This window comes from Colossoma macropomum, unplaced genomic scaffold (assembly GCF_904425465.1).
Source record: "Colossoma macropomum unplaced genomic scaffold, Colossoma_macropomum, whole genome shotgun sequence".
NCBI lineage: Eukaryota > Metazoa > Chordata > Actinopteri > Characiformes > Serrasalmidae > Colossoma > Colossoma macropomum.
Genome location: NW_023494791.1, coordinates 46,232,536 through 46,258,859, shown reverse-complemented (window position 1 = coordinate 46,258,859; position 26,324 = coordinate 46,232,536). Strand labels below are relative to the sequence as shown.

The 26,324-nt window shown below is 38.4% G+C and overlaps 3 protein-coding genes and 1 long non-coding RNA gene across 6 annotated transcripts; 2 read left to right on the top strand and 2 right to left on the bottom strand.

Moving 5' to 3' along the window:
- Window positions 1–1,940: 1,940 nt before the first annotated feature.
- Window positions 1,941–7,392, top strand: ndufaf1 (NADH:ubiquinone oxidoreductase complex assembly factor 1). 3 transcript variants are annotated; one of them, XM_036575180.1, is made up of 5 exons: window positions 1,941–2,257; window positions 2,617–3,145; window positions 4,263–4,448; window positions 6,840–6,914; window positions 7,054–7,392. In XM_036575180.1, exons 2-5 carry the CDS (start codon window positions 2,639–2,641, stop codon window positions 7,192–7,194), a joined length of 909 nt encoding a protein of 302 aa, XP_036431073.1. In that variant the 5' UTR covers window positions 1,941–2,257; window positions 2,617–2,638; the 3' UTR covers window positions 7,195–7,392. The 3 variants fall into 3 exon arrangements, with proteins under 3 accessions (XP_036431073.1, XP_036431074.1, XP_036431072.1); XM_036575181.1 differs by having other exon boundaries at window positions 1,942–2,190; XM_036575179.1 differs by having other exon boundaries at window positions 1,945–2,195.
- A 56-nt stretch (window positions 7,393–7,448) lies between these two features.
- On the bottom strand, window positions 7,449–13,585 carry nusap1 (nucleolar and spindle associated protein 1). The gene is given in 13 exon segments (XM_036575182.1): window positions 7,449–7,673; window positions 8,768–8,873; window positions 9,060–9,173; window positions 9,890–10,032; window positions 10,190–10,353; window positions 10,444–10,491; window positions 10,668–10,782; window positions 11,030–11,108; window positions 11,682–11,805; window positions 11,807–11,848; window positions 11,934–12,098; window positions 12,210–12,269; window positions 13,384–13,585. Coding segments are annotated over 13 exon segments (1,323 nt in total). The 5' UTR covers window positions 13,459–13,585; the 3' UTR covers window positions 7,449–7,585.
- A 118-nt stretch (window positions 13,586–13,703) lies between these two features.
- oip5 (opa interacting protein 5) lies at window positions 13,704–17,420 on the top strand. The gene is made up of 5 exons (XM_036573526.1): window positions 13,704–13,998; window positions 15,307–15,373; window positions 15,477–15,599; window positions 15,711–15,792; window positions 16,823–17,420. The coding sequence occupies exons 1-5, from the start codon at window positions 13,773–13,775 to the stop codon at window positions 16,973–16,975; spliced, it is 651 nt and encodes a 216-aa protein (XP_036429419.1). The 5' UTR covers window positions 13,704–13,772; the 3' UTR covers window positions 16,976–17,420.
- A 964-nt stretch (window positions 17,421–18,384) lies between these two features.
- LOC118810993 lies at window positions 18,385–25,427 on the bottom strand. Its single transcript, XR_005007453.1, has 3 exons — window positions 25,256–25,427; window positions 24,093–24,170; window positions 18,385–22,932 (listed from the first exon to the last, which is right to left on the bottom strand). It is a non-coding gene; the product is annotated as an uncharacterized LOC118810993 (long non-coding RNA).
- Window positions 25,428–26,324: the final 897 nt, after the last annotated feature.

Here is a 26,324-nt window from a genome sequence, read left to right as displayed (position 1 = left end):
TGGCTTTGTATTACAAAGCCTTAAAATTCATGTGTGATAAAAATGCCCTCAAACTAATTATTTATTTGTTTGTTTCTTTGTTTGTTTATTCCCCCTTTTCTTGTTTTACTAATTTATGTATGTAGCTGTTCTGTTCATAGAATAGAATGCAACTTGCATTGCTGCTCTATGAAGGTTGATGTAAGAAATGTATTTGTTGCCTTTTTCACGCTACTATAAATAAATAAACAAGCAAATAAACAAACATAAATAAATAAAAGAAAACTATTCATGACTGAAATAGTACACTAAACGAATAAAATGTAGTATAGAATTACAAACACTCTTGAAAAGTGAATTACTAAATAAATCAATTTAAAAAAAAGAACAAAGAAAAAACATAAAGCAAAATCAATGAACACAATCAGAAAGATCACTGAAAAGCTTACATGCTTTTGTTTTTGAAGTGATTTAACAAAGTAACATCATCTTCTTTAAAACCAGAAACAGCAGAGATGTTTGAAAAGTACATTTATGTTTCAAATTGCAGTTTTGATTTAAAAACTCTTCATCTTTTAGCCCTAATCAAGGGTATTAATAGGGAGTTTACCCCCTCCCATCTTCTTCATCAGGGAAGGCTACTAGGTGTTGGAACATTGTTGTGAGGATTTGATTGAGCATTCGTGAGATCTGCCAGTTTCCCAAACATGGATTAATCCAAGTCTTGGACCAAATTTCAGTATCAGTGGAGAATTATAATTAGAGGTTCTTTTTAGTTTGGTCTTAATCTGGTGTTGGAACATTGTTGTGAGGATTTAATTGCGCATTCGTGAGGTCAGGTACTGATGTTGGATGATCCGTTCCAGATCCCAAATACTTTTGAGATTTTATAGCAAAATTAAATCTAAAATATAAACAGAGATTTTCATTCTTAATTTATTTTTCTTTTGACAACTACATTATTATTATTATTGTTATTATTATTATTATTATTATCTGCCGGTTTCCCCAGACATGGATTAAGCCTAGTCTTGGACCAAATTTCAGTATCAGTGGAGAATTACAATTAGAGATTCTTTTTAGTTTGGTCTTAAACTGGATGTGGAAAATCTGCTGTATGTATTAGAATCATAAAATTCTGCACACAGCACTGACAGTAGTAACCAAATACAGTACATATCCATATATTTATAACATAAACCGGAATTCTTGCATGACTTCCCAAGTAAATATACATAACGCCTTCATTTTCTTTTCAAAGTTAGTTTATCCAGAGCCGGTTTATGAGGAGTCTGGCCGCTTCCTATTTCCCCCCCGTTATATCCACAACAGGACTGCTAAACAGCAGAGGGCGCCCGCGAGTAAGTCCTAAATGAATGGGAGTGAATGGAGCTCAACAGCTAAAAACGAGAAGTTAAAATAGTTTCTAATCTCTCGCCCAGAACTTTCCTTTAATTTTAGAAAGTAGAAGGATGTATTTCACTGAAAAAGCAAAGAAAACTCACCTGTATGTTTCCTCTTTTCTACAGTAAACGGGTTTTGGGCAGCAGAAGGCGGGCTTTACTGCTACTGAGTGCTGATTGGTTAGCATTACTGCTAGAGCGTGATTGATTGGCGAGCGGAGCCGCTCATTGGCTGTTCGTGCTCACTGACGTCATGAACGTACATAAGGCGCCGTTTTAAACTCCTATAACTCGAGTTTAAAAGCTCTTAAAAATATAACAGCAGTGTTACTGTTTTATGCTGCTCTCTGTTCAGGAAATTAATGAATTCCTTTACATTAAAAATGTTTGAGCATTTATAAACTATGATTTTTCGCAAACGCCCCATATCAACCCATTCATTTTGGACTCGCTCGGGAGCGCCCTCTAGCGTCTGAAGACCCGGAAGGCATTGCAGAGTGGGAACTCTCCTCTCTGCAGGTTCTCTGGTTTATCCTAAATGGCCGCTCAAGGTCGGAACTTTAGCATCTTCTGTTTGTTTCCGAACGTGCAGTTTATGCGGCGGAGCGCGATGGCAGCTAGGAGGAGAGAGCTGAGTGTCAAAAACTGAAGCTTTTTCATTTTTAATAACTCGCTTATTTTTTTATTAGTTTTCGTGTTGTTGTGCATTATGGCCTTTTTATTTTCTCACGTTTACAATCCGTTATAGTTCTCAACGTTCCGTTTCTACGCTGTGTGAGTCCCACAGATGACCCTGTGTTCAAAAACTGTTAGGTTAGATTATTTATTTTTTTCTCACAAAATCTAGAATTTGCTCCGGTTTTTGAAGATTTCTGGTCAGCACAGTGCTTTAAAATTAATCTGCTATTTGTTTTACAGTTTTATTTTATTATTACAGTGCAGTGTGTGTTGTATATGGTTCTGTATGGCACCAGAAAGAGTTCTACTGTTACAGACTTGACACAGTAACAACAGCAGAACGCTTTTTGGTGCTATATAGAACCATTTTCATATACAACATATTCTCCAACGAGCCATTTAAACATGCAGGTGGGATTCTATAAAACTCATGGTTCTAAATAGAACCATTGCCTTTACTAAGGAACCCTTGAAAAACCATCTTCTTTAAGTGTGTACAAGTTCACTGGGTAACTCTCCTTTCAGACCTGGTTTTAATGGTTTTGATCCTCTGTAGATAAACCATAGAGGCCGGAGTGATGTCCAGGGTGATTCTCCAAACTCCAGTAGGAGTGTGTGGCCTCTTTCGGAGACGGCTGCTCAAGCCCGGCCCCCCTCATTCCTTCATCCTGAGCACCAGAACCATTTATGAAAGAGATTATAGGAGGCCAGGCCATTCTCCGGATACTCGGTGGCCCTGGGAGAAGATCCGCTTTGACCTTTCCAAGGGCCTGGAGGGGATACGAAAGCACTTTGGGCTGCTGAAAGATGAGTTTGTGGGTCAGTGGAAGGGGCCCGAGGGCCGGCCACTGATGGAGCACATGCTGGAGCAGACCCAGGTGCAGTGGGAGTTCCGCGGGCCAGAGTCTCTGGGACAGTGGGTGGTGTCTTCAGACCGAGAGATAGGGGGCCGGAGTGAAGCGTACCTGAAGCTGGGTAGGAATAACACAACCTGCATGCTGTACGGGACTCTGTGTTCAGTTCCACCTCGGGATGGAGAGACACGCTACAGTGGATACTGCACGCTGCGCTCCCAACAGCCTCTGGTTAGTAGTTGACCCTGGGCTGTAGGATGCACTGTTTCATACTAGGGGTGGGCGATATGGCAGTATATATGTATTGTGGTACTTGAAGAAATGTTGATGTTTTATTCATTGTTTTTTTTAATTGTTTTATTCATATCACGATAATTAATTTTTTCCTGATTTGAGAAATTGGAACAGATGCAGTGCACCAGTAGTGCTACATTTAAACCATACTATGAAAGAGTATAGTGATTTTTATTTGGTATTTCACATACTTTGCTGCACTAATCCAGTTAAACAGGAGTATTTATGCTCTCTTTTTAGTAAAACAAACAGTTGGTTAATGTCCAAGTACAACCAATATCAACAATGTGCTCAAAAAGTCTATTGTGATGTAATTTATCACAATAATAGTAAAATATTGTCATAGTGCCCATCCCTAATTCATACTAAAAGTCAGATACTAATCCAGTATTCTAAGTTCCTGTTTCCTAGACATGGATTAAGCCTAGTCCTGAACTGAATTACAATTTCAGTGATTTAGCATTGAAAAATAACTAAGTTAGATTTAGGTTTACTCTTTAGTAATCTTTACTAAGTTCATGGTAAAGTGATTTGGAATTAAACTCAAAATAAGTGGACTGAACTGGACTACTAGTGCAGTAATGAATGCAGTGCATGTAATGTTGATAACTGTCCTGTACGTCACAGCTCTCTCAAGTCATTAAGTTAAAGGGCCCATATCCTACATTCGTATTTTATTTTTCTCTGAGGTTCACGTATGACATGTGTTGGTTTACAGTACCGATAGCAGTCATAATTCATTTTTACATGGCCATTTTCTGACCTCTCTTTATCCCTTTGAATAAAACAGGCTGCTTTTATTATTGTGCCTTTCAAAAGTGATATATGTAAATGTCCTCAATTCTGATTTGGCTGCCCTGTGCTGTGCCTCATTCAGAAAGCAGCCCAAGCTGAAACACTCATTATAACATAAACATGATTGTTTGGAGCCTAACTGCTGTAGGCTGAGCAGGCACAATATAAGACCTTTAAGTGCTTAGAAACTACAGTAGATAAATATGAGCAGCAGGAAATATTATTTTGGTTTGTAACTTTGCTTGGATGCCCCTATCAGTCTTCGTTCAACAGGAAGAAGCACTTTGATTGGTCGAGCTTTAACACGTTGTTCCTGCGTATCCGTGGAGACGGGAGGCCCTGGATGATAAACATTTCAGCAGAGACCTTCTTCTCCCACCAGAGGGATGACATCTACAGCTACTTCCTGTACACGCGAGGGGGTCCATACTGGCAGGACGTCAAGGTTCGTGCTGCAAAAATGTCTGCAATACCTTTAAAGACAGAACATTACTTGTGTCTAGTAAACAGTGGTCAAATATTTATTTGTGCCCCATCTCAAAGGAATCGTTTGGTGGAAATTTCAGTTCATTTTTAAATACTGTGATCTATAAAAATGGACAAAAATGTGAAAATTCAAGTTTCAGGACGGCTGTTGCTACACTTATTAGCTATGTGACAAACTTTTGTCCATGTTTACCGATAACAGGTCATACAGTGTCAGAAACCACATAAGTAATATCATATAAACTACTTGAGTATTTATTTATTAATGCACTTTGAACAGTGCTTACTGGTGGGGTATACGCTTCCATTACTTGTTAGCCGTATTGGCCTCAAAGCTTCTGTGCAAAGAAAGAAAGAAACCAAATATGTTTTGCCAGATTGACTTCATTTGGGGTGAGGGGAGAGTTGTGTACATTTATTTTTGGGCCAGACTGTTAATTCAAGAGCATTTGTAAGGTATGAAAGCTAATTTCTGCTAAAGAAACCAGCCAGGCCTTCAGAATAAAGGCTGATCTTAATTCTAACGTACACACTTAAATGATGGTTCATGGGTTGTTTAGTAAAGAAAATGGTTTTATATAGATCCATGAACATTCAAAGAACCCTTTCCACGATTAAAGGTTTTTTCAGATTGATAGAGAATGTGCTGTAGATCAGGGGTTCTCAACCTTTTCCACCCCCAAGGCCCACCTGTGTATAACTACAAAGCATAGCGGGCCCCCAGGAAAACCAACAGCAACAAACACTACTTTATTTTTCTTTTCTTAAATGCTGACGCTGAAAACTTGAGAAGTAGGGCCTGAAAAAGATCAGATCGGCCATTCTGGTTGTCGGCAGTCTAGCTGTCTGCATTGCACGCCTGCGGCTGCGTTGTCTCAAACTGCTGATGTTTGATCAGCCTGCTACTGCAACGTGTTTATTTGCACACTTACGTTTTATGACTTACGGGGGTGTTAGGGGCCCACTACGAATTACTGCCTCCCCTGAGTACAGGCCGGCGGACCACTAGACAGTGCTTCAAGAGCCACAGGTTGAGAAAGCCTGCTATATATGGTTCTGAATAGACACTTTCCAAAAAGGTTCCATATAGAATCATATACTACACATTCTCCATCAGTCACCATACGAAGAACCATTAAAGCATACAAATGATTTTGTGTAGAACTCATAACCTGGAATTGAACCAGAAATGAACCGAATACCATTCGCCAAACAAAATGGGCTGTAAAATACTTTACAGACTGGCTGGAACAAAACAACATTAATACTGGTCTAGCAAAAACTGACAAAACTGAGCTACATCAATAAGGTAGGAGTGTCTAATAGAGTGGACAGTGAGTGGACACAGTGTTTAAAAACTCCAGCAGCACTGTTGTGTTTGATCCACTCGCACCAGCACAACGCACACTAACACACCACCACTACGTCAGTGTTACTGCAGGGCTGAGAATGATCCACCAGCCAAATAGTACCTGCTCTGTGGGGGTCCATGGGGGTCCTGACCACTGAAGAACAGGGTAAAAGGGGGCTAACAAAGTATGCCGAGAAAGAGATGGACTACAGTCTGTAACTGTAGAACTACAAAGTGCTCCTATATAGTAAGTGGAGCTGATAAAATGGACAATGAGCGTAGAAACAAGGAGGTGGACATAATGTTATGCCTGATCTGTGAAGCCGAAACTTGATATTGTGACAGTTTTATGGCTCAGTCTGATTTGGTCAGACTCTGAAGATCAGACTACACGTTTGGCGAATGGTATTGGGTTCATTTCTGGCTGATTCCAGGTTGGTTAGCTGTTCTTCTGTCACAGCTGCTGACTGAAAAGCTGCTCAGTGGTGATGACAGTTTGGGAATTTAGTGTAAGGAGCTGGAGAACGAACTGCCAGCTGAGCAGTGAGTGAGCGGAGTTCGTTACTCTGACGTAGCAACAAGCTGCTCGTTAACGAACTGCAAATATTAAAACATATTGAACGCCGCGTTCACGGCCAAGATCATTTCTTACTTAACTGTTGTATAAAAGCAATAGAACACTTGAGGTTGTGTGTTATCTTGAATAACAACACAGCTCTTATGTCATTTCGCGATAACACTCTCTCGTGTTGTTGCTTAAATATAGAACCATTTTCTTTACTAAAGAACGCTTGAAGAACCATCTTTGTGTCTATACCAATTAATTAATATATTTCAACAAAGTATGTCAGTTTTTCAAGAGAAATGAGATTCTTTTGAGAAAAATTAACCTTTCAACTAAGCTAAACTTTAACATAGCTAAATGGAAAAGTGGGGAAAATGATTGGCAGAAACAGGCTTTTGTAGTAAACGTAATAACCCTGTTTTGTTCTTTCACAGATCCCATTTTCTAAGTTCTTTCTGTCAAGTCGAGGAAGAATACAAGATGACCAGCATGCTCTCTGGTTGGACAAGGTGTGGCAAACTGTATTCATGTCAATTTGAGGACAAATAATTTAATAATAGTAATTTATAAATTCATAATAATTTTGGTCCTCTATGGTGAGTGTTGACATTTCTCCTTGTATGTGTAACTGTTTGGGTCTGTTTTCAGGTGAACACTATTGGCTTCACGCTGGGAGACAAAGCAGATGGCCCCTTTCAGTTGGAGATTGACTTCATTGCTCTGTGTAATGACCGTGCTCACACTGAGGAGTTTGCATACGAACTATACAAGAGGAACCCAGAAGCTTGAGTGGCAGAAGGTGGACTCTGTACAACAGACTTAAGTCCTAAACCTTCATTAGGGAAAAACTGTGAAATGAATTTAATGTTAATGCACACAAATCTGCAACTATTAGGGCATCCAGACTCAAACCCAAAACCCATGAACAACAATGTACAAAACCATTTACATGTTTAATAGCAAATAAAAGCAGATTTAAAAGGACAAGTTTTTTTTTCCTGACATCAGCTATCATTTATCCTTTGTATATACAAAAAAAAGAAAGAAAAAAAGGTGGTGTAATTTTTTTCCTTTGAAGAGAAGCAATTTATACAAAAGAGTATTAAACACTGACAACAGACAGACAAGCTAAAATCAGAATGTACACATAGCTAAAAGCACACTACCAAAAACTGAAGCATTAAGCCATAACCAAGCCACGTCTGGCACCAAGCATCTTTTCCTTCTTCTGCTTCCTGTCCTCCGTGTGCTTGATGCGCCGCTCATCTCTGCAGTAGAAAAGAGGGAAGAAAAAGATCATGACTCAATCAAAGCAGTGGCAAACACTGTCTCTAAACACTGGCACAGATGGCTCTAAAATTCATGCATGAATATTAGGGACGCACAACTGTAACTGGCAGATTTTTGCTCAAGACAATAAACTGGCTGACTGCCAGATGTGTTTTGATTTTGGCTGCTCCGTGTTGCAGTTATGAAGCCAGTGGCTTCTTACTTTATATAACATTTACTTTATTCATATTATTTAAATTAGCAACTAACTTTTCATCTTAGAAATTTTAAATTCCAGTTTGGCCCATTAAAATAGCAGCATATTCTGGACTTTTTTTCAAATTCAAATTTGAAAATACTGATTAAATTATATATTCACAATTGCATTTCCCATGTGTGTGTGCAATATTTAAGATAAATTCAAACTCAAATGCAAAATGTGTTTGCATTTCTGTGTATAATGACTGGAAAAAGTTTATAAGGAAAAGAAAAAGTCTGTTTGACATTTCATTGTCTCAACTGGTATTACTCCCACACATTATTCAGTTTTTAATCACCCATTTGTAATTGCATTTCCCCATTATTTATATTACTTATATGTATTGGCATCCCTGTTTGCAACTGCATTTTCATTGTCAATGAGGCTCTCCTGTCAATCGAATGCTGTGGACGGGACGTCAGGAAGGGTGACTGGGGGGGCAACCAGGGGGGGCAACCAGGCTGAGGATAATTCTGTCCAGAGTGATTGTGTTTTATGTGGAAGTGATTCTTGACTGACTTGGTAGAGTTTGTGGCTGCAGAATAACCAGAATTAGTGACATTGTGAGTTGAATTGTGTCTTACATAATGCACACTCACATGGGAAATGCAATTGTAAGTTTACAATTTAATTAGTATTTTCAAATTTCCATTTGAATTTGAAAAAAGTCTGAAGAAATACTGCTATTTATGTTGCGACTTTGGCTAATAGAAAGAACTGAAAATAAACGTGCTGGTCTATGTTCATTTAGTCCACAGTTTGAGCTTCAGGTTTAAACAGCTAACAGCAAAGCCCATCTAGTGTTTGTCAAGGAGGAAACAGTAAATCACTCACCTTGTCTGTACTTGCTGTTTGTAGTTCTTCTGGTGAGATGGAACTGTCTGGGACTTGTTCAGAGATGCATTTGCATCTTGCGTTGCACCAAAAGGCTTCAGCTTTCCTATTTAAATAAATGAAACATTCAGTCACAGTGAACACTAAAAACATGGACATCGCATTTAATTGAGGATACATTTCTGTATGGCAGAGATGCTGCTTTAAAGCCGCTAATGACAACAATAATATTTACTGAGTTTGAATCTATTATATGGCAATTAAAATGTTCCACAAATCTGAGATCCCCTACCTTTGTGAGGCTTGTAAGTGAGCGGCCGAGAGAGGCTGGCTTTCAAATCAAATGTATTCTTCTTGTTGGTCGCTGGAGTGGTCGAAGCACCACTGAAGACAAAAGGAGTCAATCCTAGTGGTGAAAAAAGAAAAAGGATTACATGGATCAGTTTTTTCCTCAAAATAAATGAGAAAAATCCTCACAGTTTGACTAATATTTATTTTCAGGTGGTGCTGGGCTAATATGCTGAAATATCTACATTTTATTAATTTTACTAGTGTTTGTTACCACCTACACGCTTTAAAAGATGGTTCTATATAGAACCATTTCACTGTTTTTTTTGCATGGTGAAATGGTTCTGCGGATTGATGGAGAATTTTTGAATATGGTTCTAATATAGTGGCAAAAAGGGTTCTGTTATGTTGTCAAGCGTGTAACAACTGAAGAACCCTTTTGGGTGCTATATAGAACCATTTTCAAAAAGGTTCTATATAACCATATACAACACATTCACCAATCTGAAGAACCACTTCACCGTGCAAAGAACCATTTGAGTATGAGATGGTTCTTCAGGAGTTCTTTAGTAAAGAGAGTAGTTCTGTTTAGAACAAGTTCTATATAGAACCATTTCATACTTAAACACTTTGTAATGCTAACCCAGGTGGATTTTCTTCATATTATAAATGTTTATATTTCTGTATCTGCATCCGAAGTTATGCACATGAAAAAAATCTGCACTGGCCCAAGTTTTCTGTAACAGTGCAACCAACTGTAAATGTTTTGGTCATTTGTAAGCAGTCAGTGTACATGTTCAATGGCTTTACTCTTAACAGATGGAGGTTTCTTACCTGGTGTTTTGTTTGTCTCCGGTTTGGTGAGGACCTCAGATTTCCTGCCAGGAGTGGGAGTGAGAGGAATCATGGGTGACATCCGAGCTGGAGTCTTCACCAAAGAACGCTTGTGCTCATTGTCCTGCGTCCCCTGCGTAAACCTATGAAGACCAACACAAACGGACCTTGAGTTTATCACTTAGATCACCACCACCAAATCTGGCAAAAAAAAAAACCCTAAATAAATAAATAAATAAAAGATTTTAAAAACAGATGCAATATATAAAACTCAGTGTTCAATCGTACTGCATGGCCTACCTCACATTGATCTTGTTAGTTGAAAGGACAGTAGGCCTGAAGGGGGCACTGTCCTTCACTGCAGACTTCTTGGCAAGTATCTGGGTGAACCTGTGTTTCTCTGCAGATGGCTTTCTTTCCTGCACACCTGGGCTGAACAGCGAGGCTCGGCTTACCAGCGGCTTCTGCTAATAAGCATATACTTTTGAGCTCAACGCTACTTTATCTATTTAAGAAAAAAAAGGATGTTTGGAGAAAGGCAACCGTTTACTTACAGCCCGAGTCTTTGCATCACCGGATTTCTTCACGTTTTCGGACTGAGCCTAAAATGACAAAAAAAAATCTTGAATTTACATACTCTCCCATATACCACCATGTTTATAAACAAATAAGTATCTAAAATTGTTAAAATCACAGAACAAAGCAACATACAGTCCAATCAGGAAAAAAGAGCTCCAGCTCTGATAAAATGTCCCCATTTAGGAACAGGAATAATCACCTTCAGCTCCTTAACAGTGTTTCTGAACGCTTCCATCTGCTTGTTCTTCCTCTGCACATACGAATCAATAGACTCCATCTTGTTGAAGTGCGCCTCATGGAGTTTTTTAAAGTCTAAAATAGAAAACACACGTTAAACATGTTCAAATGTAGGCAGGTAAACAATAACCATTGGAATACAATACATAACAGTCTATCCATAGATGCACTGAACACAGCTTGCCAAAATAACCTAGCAATTTTCTGTACCACCATTTTCCACACCATGAAGGACATATTCTGTTCTACAGAATATCTGCAATGCTCTAGGAGACTTAGCCTGCCTAAATAGTGTGAATGGATAATGAAACATGTCTTTACTAGGGAGTGGTGGGCCTGAGTGCTTTCTTCTTCAGCAGACCCTCATGACGAGGAATTTTGCCAGCAGTCTTCTTACCCACACCTGTAAAGAAGAAGTGGAAAAGAAGGTCAAATACTAAATAAATAAATCAATATATATATATATATAAAAATTCAAATAATGAGAATATCATAGCCACAGAAAGGCTGCTATCACTTCAGATACACCAATATGGGACTTGCAGGCCACCACCACTGCTAATACATAAACATTTTAAAAAATATAAAAAACTTTTTTGGACTAGAACCATCAGGATTAGCTTAATATGTAACTAATATTGCTTAGGATTACAGATGCAAATGAATAAATGAAATCCAAACATTTTAATGAAGTAGCCTGCATAAATATTCTGCCAACATTTGTATTCCAAGCAAATATCTGCTGATTCTGATCCATCTTGCATTCATATCCATACATCTTGCATACATGATCATGGTCAAGCAGCTACCTTTTCTATCCAAACACCAAAAAACCACCACAGTTTTTTAGCAACTTGTTTGCAGAAGTGAGACTGAAGATTGTACATCTGCCATCATTGAAGGTGTAAAGCTTGGTCCATGTTGTTAAATTCAGCAGATTTATGTTTAGACTGTGCTAGTCTTTCTAAACACATACCTTTAGCACTTTGCTCAGTGCTGGCATCAGATTCAGGTTGAGCCCCTGGCTGGTTCCCTTTGGGTTCCTCAGATGATGCTGGAGTTTCCGTGCCCTTGGCTGGGGACACCTTTCTCCTCTTCGAAACTCCTTCTGCCATCCTGTGCTTCATCAGGCATGGCACTGTCCTGAAAATTGTGGAAACACCTGATTTTCATCCCGTTTGGCTGAAAAGCTACCATCATGGATGCAGGACAGTGGAGAAGCAGTTACCTGAGCTGGGCTGTCTCCCAGTTTGGGATCATTATCTGTACACCCTTGGTCAGAATGCTTTCTCTTTGCGCCCTGAGCCTTCCCACGCCGCTTGGTCACGTGTGAAGGCTTGGCCTCATCCACTCCTGCAGGTGTCTGCACAACATCAGCGACAACACTATTTCCCTGAGGGATGCAATGCATTTGTAGGTGAGATACTGAAAACGTACAATAATATAAAAAAAAAAAACCCACAAAAACATCAAAAAGTGTACAGTGATATTAGTTTTAACTCACATTCTCTGAGCTCCCTTGTTGTTCAAAGTGCTCCTTCAGTGCCTTCAGCAACTTCTCAGCCTAAAAGCAAATACAAGTCCCATTAAACTGTGCTGTTAAAAAACCCAAAGGTTCAAAGAACCACGAGTTCTACAGAAGCACTACATGCTTAAATGGTTCTTTGCATGGGTAAACAGTTATTCAGATTGATGGAGGTGGTGTTGAATACGGCTCTACGTAGAACTTTTTTGAAAATGGTTCTATATAGCACCAAATATAGTTCTTTTATTGCATGCACACTTAAAAATGATTGTTCTTCAAGAACTCTTTACTAAAGAATCTGGCTCTACATGAACATTCAAAGAACCCTTTGCATGATTAAAGGTCTCTGCATCGTGGAAGAGTCCTTCAGATTGATGGAGCATGCGCTGTTGATGGTTCTATAACTACAAAGCTTATGTGAAGAGTTCTACATAGCACCAGAAAAGGTTCTTCTATTGTAGCTAACAAGCCTTAACGTTACATCATAACAATAGAAGAACCATTTTTTTGGTGTTATATAGAATTCAATACAAAAATGTTCTATATCGCTGTTGTCGGAAGAAATGGAAAAAACTTGCTTTACTTTTAATGTAAGTCAATGGAACCAGACATTTTTCCAAGTCATTTCGGGCCGTTTCTTTTGGTCCATTCATCATGAAATTTACACACAATGTAAAGAACAACAGTAATTTTCAAATTAGGTTAAAAACAGAAAAACGACAAAAATGGAGATGCAAGGTTTTCTTCTGACAGCAGCGATATAGAACCATCTAACGTTACAGCACATTTTCCATCAATCTGAAGAAACATTTCAGCATGCAAAGAACCCTTTAAGCATGCAAACGTTTCTATTTAGAACGCATGGCTCTAAACAAAACCATTAACAGTTACCTTAACTTACTTAACCCTTCAAGAACCATGTTTTAGCCATTTTTTTTAAGAGTGTGCATAAACGAACGAGTTTTAAAACATAAGCAGCATGACTGCACTTAAAAACCATCACGAAACGATTCTTTTGCACATTGTTTGTGAAGACAAGTCAGTCAGAAACGTCTTTAAGACAGAAGCGACCTAAAGCTGCGTTTATGGGCGAAGTCACAGAACGCTAAGCTAACGTTTTACCAGCGCTGCATAAATCTACTACACAACTTACCTTCATGTTGGCTTTCAAACCGACACTCTTGGCGAGCTGCCGCAGGTCGGCATACTTAAGAGAGTCTAAATCCATCGTTTAAGACCAAATAAACGTTTTAAAAACGCACAAGAGAACGAATAGACGTCGCCTGCCTGCGTCGCAGTTAATCACTCGGTTTGTTTGGGTCGGTTAACTGAAACAAGGCGCCCGCGTCGGTTGAAAATCACTTTTCAAAAATCGCCACCTCGTCGTTTGATTGGCTAAAAACGTTGGTGACGACACCAATTTGGTTGTTTTGATTGGTGCGTAAGCGAGTATGGGCGGGGTTTAAAACTGGAGGGTGTTGTGAGTGGATTTATACTCGTTCGGACTGTTGTGGGTGGCTGGTCTCGTCTTTAGCGTTAAAAATGTCGCACAGAAACCCGAAATTTCTGCAAAATGACCGCCACGAATACGACAGCACCCAAAGCAGTGTAGTTTTGGACCAGCTGAGAGTGGTGGAGGAGCGGAGAGAGGACACAATGGACTATGAGAAGTGCAGTGTTTTGCACTGCGCCAAATGCAGCGCGGTCCTGGCTGACTCGCTGGGAGTTTGTGGGGAGGCTAAGAATATCAAATCCATCATTTGCCTCAGTAAGTTTTTGGTTTGCAGTATGTAGGTTTAAGGGGAATTCCACCTATTTTTCCAAATTTCTAAATAATGCCGTCCTTGATATGTAAGCACAGTCATGTGAAATGGTTCACTGTAGACTCAGATGTCTTTACAGTGGTGGTGATAGGAACCAGGGGTCGCCACGACTACAACACCCAACACCACCAGTGAACCTACACGTGTCTTGAGTTTTTATATGGAATGTTTGTATTGATTAAATAGTCATAAGCCTGAAAAAATAAGTTTCCTTGGGGACTATTTTGCCTCACAACGCTCTGCATGTACTCCTCCGCCTTGAATGGATTAAAATGCATTTCATGTCAAAACTTTATCTCAAAACTATCATAAAACACTGTCAGGCAGTGAATTCATAACCGTTTCATGTAATAACTTTCTGTGAGGGAGCTTTTTAGAGGTGGACGTCTGGTTCCTATCACCACCACTGTGAACAATTCTGACTCTTAAGATTCTCTAGAACAGCACATTTCACAACAGACCACTCTGAATGACTCTGTTTACATCTTAATTATGTATTTTATTTTCGAAAAAAGTGGTGGAGTTTCCCTTTACTCTCAAAACGGCTGCAAATGTGATGTTAGCTTTCAACTCCAAAAAAGGCGTCTAAGACTGTGTTTTAAAGCCATCAATTTGTTTTTATTTTATCTTACAAGCTTTCAGCTCCATAACTCCCCTGTAAAACATACCTTTTTAAAAAGGGGAATTCCACCAATCTTACAAAATCTCTGTATAATTCAGTCATCAAGGTGTAAAGATTCAGAGTGGTTTGGTGTGAAATGGTTCAGATTTCTTTACAGTGGTGGTGATAGGAACCAGGGGTTGCCATGACTACAACACAAAATATAGACATTTTACTTACTATCCAAAACCACCACTGAACCTACACGAGTCTCAGTTTAAAGTTGATAATGGTGGAATAGCAGTTAATCTTAAATAGATACAAAATAATTGGAGATAATATTTAAAATATATATATATAATATTTAAAAAAAATACATTTTAGGCCAAAACCCCCTCAAAACTATCATGAAAACAATGTCTCAGACATCTGGCAGTATATTTTTAACCATTTGCTGTAAAAGCTGTCTCCAAGGGACCTTTTACAGGTTGACGTCTGGTTCCTATCACCACCACTATGAACAATTCTGACTCTAAGTTTCTCTTGAGTGAAGCTTTTCACTCCAAACCACTGTGAATGAATTTATGTCGAAATTTTGAAAAATCGGTGAAGTTCCCTTGTACCTAATGCTGTCCTAAATCTGTTCATGCAGAAGTCACTAAGGATGTGAGAGTGAGAGGGAAGTTTGAGGCGTGCGTATATGGTCTTCTGGCCTTTTGGTAAGTAGGATATGTCTAAGCCATCTCCATCAGCTGAACTGACTGAACTGTGCTTTTAAAAAATATCTTGCATAATTTTTATCTTTCCATATTTGTCGTCCAGCACGTACAAAATCCTCGAATGCAGTGTTTGTCGTCGCTGCATAGGTGTTGTTCTACATGCCACCCCACCACATTTATCCTCTTTGCGGAACCTCTTCCTCTTGCGGAAAGATGTGCTCAACTGGTAGGAACTTTTTTTTTTTTGCCCATATTTGGGCAATAACCAAAGACATTTTTGAATGCATTAATATCAGTCAGGAAAAAGATTTGTATTGGCTGTTTTTGTTCCATTTAGCTACATGTTGAAGAATTCCACAGTAGTGAAAGCTTCCAAAGTCAGTTTTGAAACCAGACCTTTGAGAAGAAATATCATTGAGGTAAGCGTATCTGGATCTTACCTGTTGAATGAATCAAGTGCCATCATTTTAATTAACTACATATTTGTCTAAAGAAAAAGTTGAGGGAGTTTGTCATCAGTTAACATTCTCAATTCCCCAAAAAGACCTGCTTTGTTAATGCATCTTGTTAGTTTATATATAATAATAACTGAGAAAATATGGATTTAAATATTAGAAATGATTCACCTAAACATGTTTGTCTTATTCAAAGTTCTGTGAAGAAGAGAGAAATATAATATTTTACTTTTTAACTAATTTAGTTCTGTTTGTAACTGTTGCAGTTGGTAAATATTAGTAAAATATTTTATTTATCTATTTATTTTAATCTTTATTTTTCCATTTTATGTATATATAAAAGTATTATATAAAATTATATTTTACTGTTATGTTCATATATTTTTACCCCTATTTTATCCTTTTTTATTGTTGTTTTTCTATTTCTTGCCATTATTATATTTTTATTGTTGTGTATTTCTTTAATAGTTTTAAATGTTTTTTTCTCCAATTATTTTATCTTTACTTCGAATCTTTATTTTAACAATCTTAATTTATGTGTTTTTATTCTTCCTGTGGCTCTCGGCTACATTGTAAATGAGGGCCCAACCCCTCAACGTAAACCCAAGCTTAAATAAAGAATGTAATAGTATACAGTAATTATTTACATTACTTTTTTTGTTGTTATCTGCTCTGAGATTTGATTTCCATACAATAAATAGTGGATATTAATTTCATTGGAACTTAAATTCCCAATGCCTATACAGTTTTATCAGTCATTGAATTATCTTTCACAGCTCTGTTCATCATTAAGGGCACATCTGACGTTTCTAGCATCCTTCTGATTATTTAAAACTTGTGAAGTTGAACAGGGCTCACATGTTAGAATCAGTTTATGCAACCTGATTGCTTTTGTATTGTTAAAAACATTGATCCCAAAACTTTTGAACACCAGTGTCTGTGCAAATTCCCCTCTCTAATACCTTTCTCTTTTCCATTCGGGTGATTCGTTCAGCTGAAACAGGACTTGGAAGCTCAGCTGAAGCAAGTGGACATCTTGAAGGAAATGCTGGAAGGAGTGAACGTTCCCAGAGTGAACAGGAGCATCCGGCCCAGTGCCAACAGTCTTCCTCTCTCCACTACAGTGCTGAGTAATGCTGCGGAGTAGTTGATGTTGGTAGAAGTGTAAATGGAAGTTGTTTGTCACTGTGCTTACTAGCGTCACGGAGTAGTTGATGCTGGTGATAAAGTGTAGCGCTGTTCTTTTAGTTGTTCGTCCATCTCAGAGTTTGAAAACTGGTTGTGAGAATTTTTTCTATTTCAAGTAATTAAGTTCTGTGAAAGTCTGCAATATATATTGTTACCGTTACAGTGTACAGTTATATGTCTAACAGAGAGCTTGATAGATGTAAAGATGTTCCGCTATCAAGGAAGAGTTTGTATGTCTATGTAAAAACAAATAAAGTTCATATATTTTCAGTTTGGCCCTTTTTGTGAAGCAATAGCTTCATAGCAGCTCATATAAGAAGCATTTTACATGATAAAGGGGAATTCCACCAAGTTTTGAAATTTCTGCATGATTAAATGTTTAAGATAACAGTAAACAAAGTCATTTGGAGTGGTTTGGTGTGAAATGCTCTGTTCTAGAGAAACTTAGTCAGAATTGTGCACAGTGGTGGTGATAGGAACCAGACGTCCACAGTGTTTAATGCTTCTAAAACGTACATCAAAGAAAGCTACATTACATGAAATCTTTAAGAACACTACAGAAGTCCAGAGAGACCAGCATGTAGTTATAATTTTCTGGATTGTTATTTTGAGATAATGAGTTAATTATCTTGTTATCTCAAGATAACAATCTAGAAAATTATAGCAACAGCTCATGGCCTCTCCAGACTTCCATAGAATACACTGCCTGATGTCAGACATTGTTTTTGGTAGAGGTATATTTGCAAGGTGTTATAAGGCAAAATAGTCCCCAGTGAAAAAATATTCCCAGACTTTCCACTATTTTATCAACATTTGCATAGAAGACGTGTAGGTTCACTGGTGGTTTTGGATAATAAATTAAATGTCTATATTTGTGTTGTAGTCATGGTGACCCCCGGTTCCTATCACCACCACTGTAAAGACATCTTAAGAGTCTCTACAATCAACCATTTTTTACCAAACCCTTTTGAATGACTATTTGCACCTCAATGACTGAATTATGCAGAGATTTTGAAAGATTGGTGGAATTCCCCTTTTTAAAAATTGGTTTTACAGGGGAATTATGGAGCTGAAAGCTTGTGAGATAAAAAAAAATACATCAATAAATTGACAGCTTCACACCAAACCCTCTCTGAATGAGTCTGTTTACACCTCAACAAATAAGTTTTGCCAAGATTTTGAAGAAATAAAAAACAAAAAAACAGTGGATTTTCCCCCTTTGCACTTTACTCCCCTTTCCCATATACCAAATGGATGATAGACCTTGCCAGTGAGGTTATGTGCAGTATAATCAGGCCATTTGATTTTCATTATGCTTACGCAAAACTCCTAGTTTATTATGTCAGACAAACAAAGCCCAGGCAGGTGTAGGATTGGCACCATGCTGTTTTTATTGCTAAATTTCTGATGCAGATTTTTTTTTTAATTGTACAAAATCAAAAAGAGGTTCATCTTAGCATGCTCAGCGCATCTGTAGTGCATAGATTTAACCAAACATACAGTTTTTCCATCCATTGGCAAACAATGCAAGTTACAGCAGGGTCAGAACATCTTATTATGCAATATTAAACTTTCAACAACTTCAGTTAACAATTTGTTGGGCCAGTCAAAACATAATTTGTAATATAAATCACAGCAGTCAGCTGACTGCAGTCGTAAATGATCTGCACACCCTGGATCTGGTCATTTTTTGACTGAAAAAAGTTAACATCCTCTACAGGGACTTTAAATATGCTAATTTTAGTGCACAATTTCTATTTATGTGCTTTATCCAACGTATTGGATTAAAAAATTATAATATGCGCCAGAACATTCGCACAGGCCACATTATGTTTTATGATTTTCCCCAATACATTGAATCCAGAAAATAAACAGTAATTGTGCATTAAATTTCCTCTGTAGAGGATGTTCACATATTTTCACTTAGGAAATCAACAAAACATCTTATTTGACCAGGACTGCTGAAACATTTGCATATGACTGTATCTCAATTTAGTAATTTGCCCACATTTTTTGTCAGGTCTCCAGTATTTCGCTACATTTATGTACGATTATAGTAAGCCTGTGTATTCACTCCATTCATTCTAATGCAGTTTTGTCCACTGTAATGTAGCATATGATCGTAACTCATTTCTCATTTCATTTCTTATCAGAGATCATACAGGTAACACATTTTGTCCATTTTGAATATTAAAAATTAAATTTTAAAAACTGTTAAAACCTGTTGCCATCTAAAATGTCAACGTTTACAATGGGATATTTGGATATAAAGGGTTTCAAATATATAGGGTCCAAATAATAAAGAGGAAAAAAAAAAAACTTTGGGACTGGACATCTGGTCAAAAAAAAAAAAAATCAAATCACGTCCACTCACTTGATGTTTTCACATTTTTGCATTATGTTTTTTTTCCCCAAGCAAAGCTTAATTATTGCATGCAGCACAACACATTTCTTACCCACTTCTACCATGCAGCAGCTATTTTTTCCTGCATTCCGATATAAAAACACCAATTAATACTAGGCTTACGATAACCATTGCACAATGATGTCCACTTAAGTTTGCTGTGATATCTGAAAGAACCGTCGGTACCTACAACTTGAAACTACCTACCAAGATACAGCTTGAGTGTCGTCACCAGCTAGCCAACACACTGCTCCTATTGCTTTCAGTTAACTGACTGCATATACAGTTTGTGTGCGTTATGATTACGGTTTCTGCCGCTGTGCCGGTTTTTAACAACATAAAACATGCAGTGCATATAGTTTAACATTGTTAACTATTTTCCCTCGCCACATTATTTTCCGTCCAAAATGCAAAGTTTAGGTACTACATTCACTAATGTTTTTTTTGGTTATAGTGACCGATGAAAGTAAATTGTTTGATCAGCTGCTAAAGACTGGCCTACTGTTGTGGGATATTTCAATATGTTCTACCAGTGGACATTAACAGTTGGGCCATGTAAAAGGCCTTAACAACCACCACAGCTACGAGTATGCTACAGTTTTCCATTCCACAAAACACCATTCTGGCACTATAATTCATGCATATAATAAGGTTATTGCTTCTAAATAGCTAATGTTAGATGTATTATGGCTTGCATATATGTAAGTGTAATCTAAAAATATATATTTTGCATTCCAGTCATTGAGGTATTTATCTACATTACAATATTTTGATTGTTAGGGCATGTTTTTTCCCCAAAATCTACACTAGAATTTGTGCTACCTTGAAGCTAACTAAGTAACTGTCCTCCTAAAGCTCAGAGGCATCCGCAACTACGTGTGAGACGGCACTAAATTAAAGAGAATTCTTTATTCGGTTCCTATTCTCCACGTTTGTGTTTAGTACTTTCACAATTGGACAAAATTACCACCTCCTAATTCGCATGTTGCTGATAGAACCATGAAGCACCTACTTATTTGATCATAAAAATCACTCAAGATGCACAAAACCTTGAGTTTGTCCTTCATTGACTTTGACTTTGCATTGGAAGGGTAAGGGTACGATTAGGGTGGGAGATGCTGGTTAGCTTTTTGACACAAAAACCCCTTACGTTAACACAAACTAGCAGAATTACGACGTTTATATCATGCATTCGCTATGTTCACGCTAGTAAAACCAACGGCTGCTTCTTTAGCCGGTCGACGATGATATTCCGGGTGAAATGAGTAACCAAAGAACACGTGACGAACAAAACGAATGGTCTTCCTCTAGGCCTCTCTTAGTTTTTGTGATTCCCTTAAAAGCTATCCAAAGTTCCTATGCGAGGAAAGGAAGCTCCATCCACAGCAGTAACTACCTATATCTGGTTAACTATGTTGCTAATATTAATTATAGTATATATACTGTATTTTTTACTACAACTACTTTATTCTGCAAGCATCATGTCCAGTCATGCATGGCCACATATAATGTTGGCACGACAAATCCCGCTACAGCAAAGTAAGCGGATGAATCTATACATCATTTAATGGAAGACATTGGTGATTTTGTTGTTTTTTTCACGAACAACTCGTCACTTGTTTGTACAATATACACATTTATCTCAAAACAGGACAAAAAAAAAAGGGGAAGGGCACGTGTATTGCACATATCCCACGTCCCTGGATGTCTTACCCAGGATCAGGTTCAAACTGGGGCGCCCAACTCACTCGTTCAGAAATCTTGCTGGTTTTTGTGCTACTAAAAATTTCGGGTGGAGCTAGGCAGGCACATGAGAGCACAAGGGGTTAAAATAAGGACCAGGTTAACAGTCCAAGTGGGGAAATTTACAAGTGCCTTGCAGAACTTTTCCATCCTCATATACAACTAGTGTGACTGATACCATCAAAATACATTATACGCTGTTACTATGATGTCCAACATGCATCGAATAATGAGATAGAAATCAATTCCTCTACTTATCCCGGTGGAAATGCCAAATCTCACGAAAAACAGGAACGTAAACACATGGATGACGGCTTTTACACCCACTAAACACAGTCCTTCCACAAGCTCCTATGATTATTACTAAAACCAACACCAGCATGTCCACACAAAGAAATACCACCAGCTTCACTAGGGTCCACTTTTCCTGTGTAGATCAACATAAGAATATTTTTTGGCCTCTTCCTCGGGTTTTCACCTCCTTTTAAACCATCAACATAACTCTACTAAGAATGCTACATTGCGTGCAGCTGAAGATATTAGCATAGTCGATGTACAGATGTATAAAATAAAGCTATTTGGCTTTTCTTATGTAACTCGATAAAGCATTCAGTTAACTCTGCCATGAAAATATATATACAAAAAAACAGAAGGGGTGGCTAAAGCTAAATAGAACAGCTACACACTTAAAAAGATGATTCTTCAAGGGTTCTTTAGTAAAAGCAACAGTTCTATTAAGAACCATGAGTTCTACACAGAATCATTTGCATGCTTTAATGGCTCTCTGCATGGTGAGTGATGGTATATGATTCTACATGGAAAACGGTTCCCTGTGGCACCAAAAGAGTTCTTTTGTTACAAGCTTTACATCATAACAGCAGCAGAACCCTTTTTGGTGCTATACAGAACCACATACAGCACATTCTCGATCAATCTAAAAAGAACCATTTGACCATGCAAAAGTCCACTCAAGCACGCAAGTAGCTCTACCTAGAATGCATGGTTCTAAATAGAACCACTGTCTTTAATGAGCTCTTGAAGAACCATCTTGTGTAGCTAGAACGAAGCGTGTAGCTAAGGAACAGCTATGCCAAACATGCTCACATGGCTAACAGTGAGTAGAAGCTAGTAGCTACCAATTCACACAGTCCATTGTTTAATGCTGCTCAGCGGGTGTTCGCCTTCATTCGTCTTGAGCAACATCAGCATTTCTGACTGAGCTATCTAAACTAAACAGTTTGGATGATCTAGAGAATTAATTCCACAATGTGGGCTACAGCTTTATACAGGTTAACAGTGAAAGATGGAGGGATGTGTGCAGCACTAAAAAACGGAAGCGGCAGCTTCAGGGAGAATCTACAAGAGCAGGCGAACGCATACTTACAAAAGTTATCTATTTTAAAACACTTTAGTGTTACTGTATGATGGAAAGTAATTTCTTTCATACAAACTGAAGTCTAACTTCAGGGCCACAAGCTGCAGATTCTCAATGTGAAATGTGCAAAATTCAACTGACTGGACACAGTTTGAAGAGCTATAATGGGGTACAATTGAAACATACAAGATCTGTACTAAGACCAGAGGAGTAAAAATGTTGGATGCTTTACATTTCACATGAGAACTTATTTGCAGCTGATTGTGTGATCCTCCCCATGAGAGCCGTGGATGAACGGACAAGAAATGGACTTCCAGACTTCACTGCTGATGCCGACCTCCATGACTCCTGGACTGTGAGGTGAAGCGCTATCCAGGAGTGAAGTGAAGCATACCTGAAGGAAGCCGGCACAGATTTAGAATGACTCACTTCGTATCCACACAAACATACAGGTCCCCTTTAATATAAACCCCAAATGGATTATTCCAGGGGTGTCAAACTCAGCCACTAAGAGGGCCATATTAAAAAATCTCAACAAATCTGTGGGCCAGCTGTGTTTTTATTTTATTTTTACTTAACATTTTGACCCCACCTGGCCACTGTTTATTCAAAATATGCCAAAACTACACCGGCAAGAGATAGGCACTGAATACGTGAACGATTCAAAAATAATTTTAAATAAAAACAAATTGTTTCATAAAAGAATAGACTACATTAGCTGCAGATCACTGTTAAACCTCTTTAAATGCCCCAGTGTACAGGAGGTTTTTTAAAACTGCCCATTCGCTTGAACTAGACGCCTGGCGCACAAATACACATACATATATATATATACACACACCCACATATACATACATTACATATATATATATATATATATATATAAAAAAAAACACACTTTTCTTTTTTGTGTTGCTGTCCCATAGATTGTTGTGGCGGAGGGGTGGGAGCACACATTACGCTGCAGTGCATACTGAGGACTGTAGTGCAGCTCATGGTGAAATAGGTTAATATTAATAGAAAATTAAAATTATTTTGTGGGCCAAACTGGATTGTGCCACAGGCCTGACTTGGCCCACGTGCCGTGTGTTTCACACATGGGAATCATTCCATGCCAGCTGCAGCTTTTACAGTTTACCACAGCAGGTTCTAAACTGCATCTTAAATGCTGATTTTAACTGCTTACAGAATGATTAACCTGAGATGAAATTTTAACAGCTGAAAGTAATTTAGAACCCGTCGTGGCAATCTTTCGAAAGGGAGAACACTACCTGGAGCATGCTGAGATGAACTAAATGGAAATTCATGATGGCATGGAATACCCTATTTAAACAAGAGTATGAAGCTTCATGTGTCCAGAGGTGTCTTCCAGTCCTTGACTGACAGATTCCAGCACAGTTCGGTGACTTCCCTGCCCAAACACACCCAATTCAACTCATCAGTACATTATTAGGTTTACTGGGTGTGTCTGGGCAGGGAATAATCACCAACTTTGCCAGACTCTGGCTCCTCAGGACCTGTGCCCATTATTTTAACTTGTTCGTTAAGACTCACCAGGTAATGGTCCCATTGTGGTCTTGTGCCAAAGCATGGTGAAACGGTTCCGTTAGCAGGACAGGACGTGCAACGGGTCTGCAGTGAAACAACACTTAGTTAATACTGCAAATTGGCCATTCTTTGTGACACAGGCTCATCACTGGCAATGATCATTTCTAAGTGCAAGCCACAGCTGTCATTTAGTCTATACGGATACAGCATACACTTCTAAAAAGGATGGCTCTTCAAGGGTTCTTTAGTAAAGAAAATGGTTCTATAATGACCATGAACATTCAAAGATCCCCTTTGCATGATTAAAGGGTTCTTTGCATCGTGAAAAGGTTCCTCAGATTGATGGAGAATGTGCTGTGGGTGGTTCTATTTAGAACCTTTTTGAAAAGGGTTCCTCTATTGTTACGATGTCAAGCCTGTAATAATAGAAGAACCCATTTGGTGCTATATACAGAACCCTTTTCAAAAGGATTCTATATAGAACCATATAAAACACATTTCCATCAATGTGAAGAATTAATTCACAATGCAAAGAACACTTTCTGAGTGTTCATGGTTCTACACAGAACCATTTCCTTTACTAAAGAGTCCTTGAGGAACCGCCTTTTTTAAAGTGTGCGGTTAGAACTGAGAGACGTGAACTAAGAATAAACTTACATCCTTTTCTAATGTACAGACAGGAAAAGTTTCAAATAATTAGCTATATAATGTATGGATATATAAATGTTTATTTTGTACTAAAAATACTTTTCCTTCTTATAACATCATGTACAAATATTCCTTCCTAAGCATTCCTAAATGCTTAGCTTCCTTATTTTTAATGCATGATCTTCTAAATACTCAAATACAAAATAAGAAACATGCTTTTCAGGTTCATGCCTAATAATAAAAAACAATGTTTTTCTAATATACTAAATAGACGGCAATGCAAACATGCAAATGCATATTTTTATCTAAAAAAAAAACTACACTATTACGCTACTCATATCTAATGTGTGCATCTATACATGCTCATCTGTAACTCATAAGTTCGTGCTTATTTGAAATAAAGGAAAGAAGGCGAGTTTTCTGGCTACTGAACGGAGCTGATGGTGCTGGAATGTGTGCTTCACTGGTAAACAAAGAGCAGGCAGGCTGTAGCTCGATTCTCGGGCAGAAACCCGTCGTACCGTGGACCCGTCGCCCTCCTCTCCTTCAACGGTGTGATCTTAGGACTCGTCCGCAGGCTCCTGTGTGTTTGTGCTGGTTGCGGGGGTCCGGGTTTTCCTCCGGTTTCGGCCCGGCCCGGCCCGCTGAGCTCAGCTACGCCATTTCACCCCTCTGCTAAACTCTCTATCCGGAATGACGTGCTCCTTCCAGAGCGCCGATTGGCCGGGAGACACGCCAATCAGTGCCCTGCACCCGCCCACCCGAGGGAAGACTGAAAGGGCTCCCTTTTCCCTAAGCCCTACTCCCTAACTAGTACACAACGCGGAGCCTGAAAACTGGATTTTACGCCCTAGGTAGGGCACTACGTGCTAAACAGACCTTTCAGTTGAGTTTATCTCATTTTCAATCACAAGAAATTAAGTAAAAATTCCCGTGAAATTCCTGTTGTCCCTGTTGTTTAAACTAGCATATCGCTGTTTGTCGGAAGAAAACCTTGTATCTCCATTTTTGACGTTTTTCAGTTTTTTACACAATTTGAAAATACCTGTCACCCTTTACACTGTATGCAAATTTCATGATGAATGGACTAAAAGAAATGACCCAAAATGACTAGGAAAAAAAGTCTGGTTCCATTGACTTACATTAAAAGTAGAGTAGGTTTTTTCCTTCTCCTGTAAAGTTACCATTTTGGAGATCGAGGTTTTCTTCCGACAACAGCGATACATTATTTGTCATGTCATGTAATTTTCCGTAGCGCAGTACTGCACCCCTCAGCCCCATCAGTTTGACAGAATTCATGATTTTGCATCCTTTTTTGCCCATCGATGTTCTCTCACTACAATACCCAGCATGCACTGCATAAATAAGTCACGCAAGCCTTGCTGTTGGTTTCTGCGACGTCACAGAAAGCATAGTTTCCATATATGGACTGTATGGACGGGGGAGTGAATGGTACGCTTTTAAACTGTGGATGTACAAAACGAAAATCTGTAATTGAGTGAGGAAGTGAGGAACATTCTGTTGTTCATTATATCGGCATTATAACCGTCTGTCTTTCTTCTGTATTACTCAGCTAATAAAAAATAAATA